Genomic DNA, 9590 nt, shown 5'->3' with positions numbered 1-9590 from the left:
TGTCTTGCTGCAGCCCTTTGCCACCTTACGCTGGATGGTGAATTCCAGCAAGCGATGATCACTGTCTCCCAGGTGGCCCATCACCCGCAGCCCCCAAGATATTGGAGTTACCTTAAATTCAGGGTAGTCTTGGATTCAGGTAAATACAGCAATACCAAGCAAGGAAATACCTCTGGTCAACAGTGACTGTACTGCTGCTATTACTTACAGGCACTTAAGTCACTACCTGTGATGACAGCGGTGCCCAGAAGTGCACTAGTTGTTAGCTCTCTTATTCTGCAGCTTGCTCCGATTCTGAATAACACATTATCAAGTTTTCAGGGGAATACAGTCTCACATACTGCCCTAAGCTTCCATAAATTCATTCATGTTTCATTGTTTCAGGCTAATAACAAAAGACAAGGGTAAAGAGGAACAATACTGGAAAAGTCAGTATTTGACAGTAACTGGAATTTTTGAAGACAATAACATAGATGAAAACATGGAACAATCTGTACCAAAACTAAGTAAATAAAGACGACAAATTAAATTCAGTGATAAAAAAAATCAAAATAATCCACACTGGAAAGAAAAAAGGTACTCAAAGATATTGTGGACTCTTAAATTAACTGAATTAGCCAAGTTACTCAGAAATCTGATAGCAGCATTCTTGTGGAAAGTTCAATGCAAACCCCTACTTAATGTGTAGTGAGGGTTAAAAAAAAAAAAAAAAGCAAAACATTAAGAGCTTTAATGGATGGAGTAAAAGATACTAAAAAAAAATTATGCTGAAAAATAAATATATGGTTTGTCACTACCTGAAACACTATATTGACCATCCTATCTGACAAAATATCTGAAAGAGATAGAAGGGGGCACGTGATCACTGAAAATTAGTGGCATGAAGAGATCTGCACATGAGGGATCAAAAAAACAGCTGGAACCAGAGATGGAGAAGACATAAATAAGAAACATGAGTAGTACCAGGCAACCATCGATCTTTCTGGAGGTCACCAGGAACATCGATGAATATGCTTAGGCAGGCATACAGAAGAGCTGAGGTTGCCAAAACCTTCCACTTCCCCTGCCACTTAAACCACTGAGCCAGAATCCAAAGGCCAGACTGAGTCCAGACATCTCAGTGGCTGTAGTTATATCCGCATCCAGAAGTCAAACTTGGGTCTCCCATGTGGCAGAAAAGGATTCTACCGCTGAACCACAACCACGAGTTAAGAAACATAAAATAAACTATAAATTATTGAAAGGAATACAAAATGTAAGACACTTAAATTTAGGGTATAGGCAGTGTACACTTAAAGTATGTCAAAAGAATGTGGGTTTTAAAGTGCTTTTAAGATGTATGGTAATAGAAGCAGACAGACATACAGTCCTCTTTCACTGAAACCTCTATTTTTTTTTTTCTTTTTAAAGAGACTAGATGTAGGGGTAGGCAATATTTTTTGGCCAGAGTATAGAAAAAAACAAAGTCTAACTTGGAAGTGCCGGACCCTGGAGCAGCTGTTTGCAGCCTCCCGGCAGCAGCCAGCCCATGGAGCCTGGTCTGCATGCAGCAGGGCTTGCCGCCTCCCAGCCACCTGCTGGGAGCAGCCTGGGCTCTGTGGCTGGCAGCAGCTGCTTAGAGTTCAGGCTGTCGGTGGTGTGCCAAGCAAAATGGTCTTGCATGCCATGCTCGGCACATGTGCCAGTGGTTGCTGACCCCTGGTACAGGAACAACACTGCTTAACCACTAGATAACTGGAGACCACGAATCCCCACAGCCTTTTCAGCCATGATTCAAATTTGTTCCTCAGGTTTCCAAAACTTTTTTGGCCTTTGCACTTCTGGGAATGTAGAGCACGTCAGGAAGACTGGTCAGATTCGGTTTGATTTCATTCCAGAGGCAGAAAAGAATGGATATCTTTCACCTTTTGACCTTGTAGGCAGCATTGAGTAAGCAGTGCTGTCAAGTGCTGGCACTATCAGCGTCAAGGCAGAGTCCTCTAGCACCTAACCATGCCTGCCACTGAGCATCTTCACCAGCTGCTTTGACAAAGCATGACATCTCAGAGTTCAATGGGCTCTGACATGGAAAAGGTACTTCCTAGAACCGTGTGCTGAGCTGGGTACAATAATAAAATGCCAGAGGAAGAAATTAAAAAAATGTCCAAAAGGACAACCTTCTGTGAGTTCTGCAGACTATCTACTGCTGCTTCTAAATCACAAAGACAAATGAAGACAAATAGTTGATTGCACTGGGGATATAAGATGAGTGGCATCAGAACTTCAGGATAAGCAGGATGACAAAAGACAGTCAGAACTGACCACCTATTAGAGCTCTGCTGAATGTGAATCAGCAGGTGGCAGCAATCATTTGAAGATTAGCAATCCATAATAGCCTCCTTTGACTCTCCAAACCATGAGAAGACATCATTAGATGTGTCCACGTGCAGTTTCTGAAATGCACCACGGACAGGTACATGTACACATACAGCTCGGAGCACACAAACAGCCAGGGATACCTGCAGCAGGGCACTGTGGACCACTGGGAAGAAATTCACACATATGACTACTGGATGGTCAGAGAAGCTCCACAATGCCTCCGGGAACTCAAGGACTTGTCCCCTTGATGACATGGGGTTTTGAAGTGGATGATATGAGGTTTTTGAGGAGAACCTTTATGTCATAGCACTTGTAAGACCTCACAACTGCTCAGAACACCCTAAGTTACCACCGTACTCCACTTCAGAGAGTTGTGAGCAGGGAGGTAGGGGGGAAGATCTCCTTCCCCACTACTATAACCTGCTGTTCTACCTTCCTGCTATGGTAAGATTGAATCCTGTGATAGTAATATTCCTTGGATGCCCAACTGTGTGTTTTATGTGCTGAATAAGATAGCACTGCATGTTTCCAGCAGTACTGTTCAGTTGTTGTGGCAAGGGAAACTGTGGCTGCAAAGAGAAAGAAAACATTTGCTCTTCACTGTCTTTATGTGGTCCCTCTCATTTTCAGGAGGTGACATGTTTTTTTCCCTCCTCAGGTACCCAATCAGAAAACAGTTGCCTCCGTCTTTACTTGCAAGCAAACTTTACTGGAGCTGGGCAGGGGGGTACAGGGCAAACAGGGGGAAGGCATTGCATGGGGTACTGTAGGAAACTGCCACCCTACCCACCACTCCCCAAATGTCTGTATAAGCAATGGGGGAGGAGCAAAAGGAGATGCACATCAGTTCCTTGAACTGCCAATCAGTAGCATACAGCGAGTCTCCTGCACCCAGGGCCCAATGCTTGCATTTGCACACACACACACACACACACACCCATCTGTGTGGACTTGAAGTAGCGCCGGGGACCAAGTTCCCCATGGAGGGCCCAGCCAGTGCCCCTTGCCCGCTGTCAACACGGCACTGCTGCCAAAACGCCCTCATTGGAATAGGGAATCCAATGACAGCTGAGAGTAGGCTGTCTGGATGTCACTTTATCAGGTCTTCAGTTTCAGAGAACAGTTTATTCATCAAGTCAAGAGTGCTTGGTCATGTGGGAATTCTCTCTAGTTGACTCTAGGCTGGAAAATGAGACAATGCAAAACAGACAGTCACTTGATCCTTACCTTTCTCTATGTTGCTGGAGTTGTCTGGTCCCAACTGCTGATGTATCCCCTGCTGTGGGGGACTGAAACTACAGCAGGGACCCTTCCTTCTTCTCAACAACACTGTCATCAAGTAACTCTGGGTAAGCCTCTGATCAGTGACAAAGCAGTGTTCTATAGAATCAGCCCAAGTGAGGCCATACAATAGTTCTTCAAAGAAAAATACATGTTGTCCACCAGGTGCACGCAACCTGGTTGGCAACCCAGGTCCTCTCATACTGGGACTTAAAGACCTTGGCCTTCACCCAGTACTGATGCCAGTAATGGCTACGACTGATCTGCCACCTCCACTCTGATCCATTCATACCTGGCTATGCTCCTATGGCTTTTGGCAAAGGAACTGTTGAGTGCTCCCTCTGCTTAGTTGGAGAGGTGATCAAGGACCTCCAGGAGTGTTTCATGGACTCCAATATCATGAAACAATGTTCATTTGGACACGAGAGTATACACTGCTCTCAAGCAGTCCTGTGCAGGAGCACAGAAAATAAGAATGATGAGAGAGAAAGAAAATATGACCCAAGTACAGATTGAAAGAATTATGTTCATTTAGAAAAGAAAAGATAAAAAAGGGACTTAACAGATTTCCAATATGTTAAAAGACAGTATGAAAAGGATAGAGATCCATATCCACTGAGGGCAAGACAAATTGTAATTGGCTTACTTTGTAGCAAAGATTTAAGACAGATATTAAAAAAAACTCTCTTATTGTAAAAATAGCTAAGCACATGAATAAGCTAGATAGGGAGGCTGCGAAACCCCCTTTGAGGAAGGTTTTTAAGAACAGGTTGTTAAGCAAACATCTTTCAGAGGTTGTCTAGCTTTACTTATCCCTCAGATCAGATGACTAGCACAGGTGACCTCTTCAGGTGCATTCCTGCTCTACATTTCTGTAAATTCCTGTGTTCTAAATGCAAACAGACCAATGCATTCAAAAATATTTTGTTTAATTATTTTAACAAATGAAGTAGTTGCTATTTCTTTTCGCGGAATTTTTAAACTAAACCAATGTGAGAAATGTAAAAAGCAAGCTATTTCATGAAAGCCATAAAACACTTACTAGCAGATGCAGGCCCCACTCATATTCCTACCAGCATCCAAAAGGATTACTGTTGGTTTCAGTCAAGGCAAAACATTTTGTTCTCAACAGGATTTACACTATCATTCATACAAGGTCCTGTCAGCACTGGCTAAGGAAACTGCATTAGCACCTTTCTGGCAAGACCCATCAACTTTAAATGTAGCCAATTCTAAAGAATTCAAACTAGCTCCAGTGATACTACCTTTCCCTATAAAGAAAGGACATAAAAATTAGTCATATATTTGCATTTTAATGTGTTCTTTCATCTGTGTGAAAGCCAAGAAGGGTAATAGATAACTTACACATTATGGAAAACAGTGACACTGCCTGCACAGGGTTCTGACAAATGCAGAGAAACTTAAGTATATTTATAAGATTCTAGAAAAATATTTTTAACTGAAATACTACTAAATAGGAAAAAGCAGACAAGAGATAAGCCAATGATATCCCTTCAAACAATATTTTCTAGAGAAGTATTAACGCAGGACCAAACTCCACTTCATAAGACATACAAAAGTATGCATACACATGCATGCCCAACGCAAGAATAACTCCAGTGAAAGAATACTCAGCTAAGATCCTTTATTTATTTGTAACAGGTGAAGAAATAAGTTTTGCCCACCATCATCACAGTAGAACAGGCAGACGGTTCAGGATTCCCCGTCCCGGCAGACGGTTCAGGATTCCCCGTCCCTTCCTCCATTCCCCACCATTACTTGCAGGTTTCTAGAGACCTCTGCCTTTCCAACAGAAGCATCCTTTCCATGCCAGCTTAAGGCTTCTCTGCTCTATGTTTTAGCAACTTGATTATAGAAGCCTTGGCTGCCTCATGTGAGCAGAAAGCTCCATTAAAGATGGTGTAGGTTCATTCAAAAGAGTAACCTAACAAAAGTCAATGAAGGACTCATCTGATGCAAGGACAAAGCTTATGCACTTATACAGTACACCAACTCTGCCCCACAAAGTCTACCTTTTTAAATAGGTGTCTTTTGTTTAACAAGCATGATTTGGATTTTCTGATTATTGCTGAAATGCACAATGGGCACCAAGCATAGCTCTGGCAAAGCAACAGGCATTTGGAGAAAAGACAGGATCAAGGAAACGCTTTATATAAAAGAATCAGAAATCTATGTAAAAGTCAGAAACACCAATAACAGAACTGAAATTAATGGCCAAAGAAATCCTTGGCCACCTCTCAAAAGTTCACCTTTGCTCCTTCTTTACAGCCCTCCTTCACTCCTTGAAATGACTCTTTTCATTCACATGTGGAGTTATATACAAGCCACTGGTCTACCCATTATTTAGCTCAAACTGTGTCAGTTTCTTTCCCAGCCTAAGGAAAAGCACTCAATGCCCAAAAGGTCTTTCACAACTACTACACACTGGTTCTATGAAAGATAGCACACAGAAAAATCCTTGACTTTCACACTTGTAATAATGTTTCTTGAGACATTCAAGAAACATTATCCTGTTCTGTCAAACTAGTTAAAATGGCCTCAAATGATTCATTTTTTATTAAAGCAAGTAATATAATTGTCTTTAACCAGATTTCAAACTCCAGCCACTCCAAAGGTGGTCTACTTTCATAAGTTGACTAGCTGAAGAAAAGAACATGCAGATACAGCCCAACGGATAACTTCATGTGCTCTATAAAGGCACTAGTTTGGGGGGTGGGTTTCAGTATTTATTTCTGGATTTTTCTTAATTGGGTTTTTACATTAGAGATGGGAATCTCCATGGCTAGAGTCTACAAAGTGAGGAAGAAATAGGTTTTGGATTATATATCCCAGATACCCAGAAAGTAAAACATGATTATATTAGAGGAGAAATTACATTTATTCAAATTGTTAAATAAATGTTAACACAATCCTTCAAAGATTCAACAAATATTCCTCTTCAATTAAGGTCCCCAGCTATATGAGTCACTAAGGAGGTCTCCCAACATAAGATAAAATACACATGCTGGATACCTCTAAAAAAAAAAACGTTACACGAGGAAAATTTTAAGCTTTCTTCTTACAAAAGGAGGAAGCATAACGTGGCACAAATTCAAAATTTCTGGCGTTCATACATCACCTTTAAAGGCCCTGCCAACCTTTTATCTTGACCATTTTCTACACAGTAACACTGCTCTTTAGGCGGGGAGATGCACAACTTTCAGAAGAGAATACCCAAAACACTTATTTTTAAGATATGAAAAGAATTTGCTGAGGAAAGTGGTAAATTTTCCCAGGCAGCCTATAGGAAGAATTTAAGCCTCAAGCTGGTTCCTTATTAGGTTTTCAAATGTTCAGTGTAAAGAAAATCCCTATTCACCATATTTCCTGCATTCTGTACAGATTGTAAGTGAATCCTTTATTTTAATGACACTATAATATTTTCCTTTACACTCCCCATGCATCCTTTGCTTTTTGACAAAAGATACCTACATATTTTTTCTGCATTAGTCCTGTTAACTTAAAATCATACATTCAAGTTTCCCCTCCAGAGGGAATCACTTCATGCTTATTGATACTGAATTTACCCTGCCATTGAGTTATCCTTTCCTAAGCGAGATGCAGAAGCATGTTAATTGAGGAGTTCAAACTGCACAGGGTTAAAATGTTGCACCTATACGTGAATTACCACTTTACTTCACATACATGAACAAGCCCTTTTATCCCCTGAACAGGCAGAATTTCACCTTAGAGTGGTTTCCCAGGTATCAATATTTTTCCTTAATATTCACAGTTAAACTTACAATCAAACTTTCAAATAATTACTTTAGCTCAGTCTCAAAAACATTAGCAACCATCAATTGTGAACAAAACATTTAAAGCCCAGGTTGGATGCATATTTTTAATAAATTCATAATGTAAAAAGCAAATCCCTAGTCATACATATCACAAGATGATCAAAAATGCTGGCTTTGCTACTGTTTCTTTACAAGACATACCCAAGTTAGAAATAGCAAGAATGTTCTTAACGGGTGGAAACCGAGACCAATTAGCAAAATGGACTGAGTAAGCTTATATACAGTACCTACCCATTGCCTACCTAGCTCAAATCAGTGCTCACTCCTTCAATAATCCTTCACACCCATCAGTACAAAGAAATATCAACCTGCTGAAGTTTTACTAATTAAACAAAAGAAAATGCTACACTTCAACTTTCACGTTTAAGGGACAAGTTTAAATAATGTGATATTCTAGGGTCATACATACATTTTCATACCAAAGCTTTTGAGCTTCAAAGGTCCATTCTTCAAAGAAATCCTCTTAAATTACTACACAGACACTGCATATATCCTTCTATAATATCAATGCAGTCAAAGGTCATGCTGATCCAGGCAAATGATGCCTATTAATCAATTCAGTTCACTAGTTCCCTAAAGATCTTTTAAAAAAAGAGAAGTGAAATGAACGCAGACTATCCACCATGGAGAAACTGATAAAAATGTGACTGATTCACAGAGTGACTGGCTTGAATATTGGGGGGGGGGGGAAAGCACTTAAAACTACTCATGTGAAAAGTTGTGTGCAAACTATCCTAATCTTACTGTTTTCACAAGAAAAATTATTGTTTGTGAGTGTGACTAAGATACATGGCTGACTAAAGAATCATGCTGAAAAGATCAGGTATTCTAAACTGGTTTTTGAATAGAAGGACAGATATCGCAGTCCCACAAGTCTTCCAAAGCTGCTGAAGAGCATACACGGCAGGAATATGCATTAGTACTTAATAAAAGCTGAATAACCCTTCAGAGAAGAGCTCCTCCATTCTCAGCTGATACAATGACCAAAAGCCAACGGAGGCTAGAGCCATATCAACTACTCTTCCAAATACATAGAAAACTCTTCTTTCTATTCCTCTCAACCTTAGCTTCAGAAAAAATGAAAAAGGATTCAACTGCTTGAAATACAGAAAACGATGCTTTCAAATCATTAGACATTTCGCTCACTATAGAAAAAAGTAAATCTTTCATGTTCCGTATTCACACACCTTGCAGCTTCCTCGCCAGCCTTCTGTTTTATCACCCTGTGATCGCAGGTAACAATGGAAAATTTTCACTTGGGTTTCAAACACCCAGGAGAAGATGCACGGTGGACTAGAAGGCATCCCTAAAAAACGCACCCGCCCTCATAGATGTAATGCCTCTCAAATCACCAAGGCTATTAAAATTAAAAATGGCTGTGCCCAAAGATCCCACCAGCAAGCACGCACAGCTCTGCTGGCAATACGAACACACCATAAGAAAAAAGAAAAAGAAAAAACCTGTGTCACACATCACCAAGGGCGAGGCTTTCAGAATATAAAGCCTGCATTTCCTCCCCCCCCCAATGACAAGAAAAAGCCATTCAGCCAACAACAGACAAGGTAAAATAAAGCCCAGCTGAGGGGTGGGTCCAGGTAGACAATGAAGCCTGTTTTCTCTGCCAAGGGGGTCTGCAGCTGAGCACTTGAGGGCGTGGGAGCATGTGGTGCGGACAGGGGGATGCTGTAGCAGGGCCCCCTGCCTCACTGAACCCCTGGGGAACCCCACGCCCTTCCCCATCCCAAAATTTCTAGCTGCCCGCGCCCACGGGCTACTTACCAGCCGCAATGCCGAGCAGCGCCGTGGCACTGGAGAGCCAGAGCAGCAGCAAGAGGCGCCGCAGTGAGGCCGGCATCCCGGGGGTAGAGGTAGGAGGCACCGCAGGAAGACGAAAACGCGGATCGATGCAGCTGGCGGAGGGTCCCCTCCCCGTCTCCGGGTAGCGCTGGGGGCGCTTCACGCGCCCGGCTGGCAGGGCAAATGGCAGCCACCACGAGCCGCCTGCCTTGCTGCTTCCACCCGCATGGCTACAGCGCCGGCTTCTCCCGCAGCCCCGAGCCTCAGCCTGTCAGCCCGAGCCCGCGAGGCGGCGGC

At 42.1% G+C, this 9590-nt stretch overlaps 1 protein-coding gene across 1 annotated transcript in view; it reads right to left on the bottom strand.

Moving 5' to 3' along the window:
* The window catches only part of BMPR2 (bone morphogenetic protein receptor type 2), a 186391-nt gene extending 176807 nt beyond the window's left edge, over window positions 1-9584 (bottom strand). The window contains exon 1 of the mRNA XM_019554216.1: window positions 9276-9584. Coding sequence (XP_019409761.1) covers window positions 9276-9351 — 76 coding nt within the window. The 5' untranslated portion in view covers window positions 9352-9584. The remainder of the gene's footprint in view (window positions 1-9275) is intronic.
* Window positions 9585-9590: the final 6 nt, after the last annotated feature.

This window comes from Crocodylus porosus, unplaced genomic scaffold (genome assembly GCF_001723895.1).
Source record: "Crocodylus porosus isolate Cpor-Errol unplaced genomic scaffold, CroPor_comp1, whole genome shotgun sequence".
NCBI lineage: Eukaryota > Metazoa > Chordata > Crocodylia > Crocodylidae > Crocodylus > Crocodylus porosus.
This window is presented reverse-complemented; position numbering and strand designations above follow the sequence as displayed.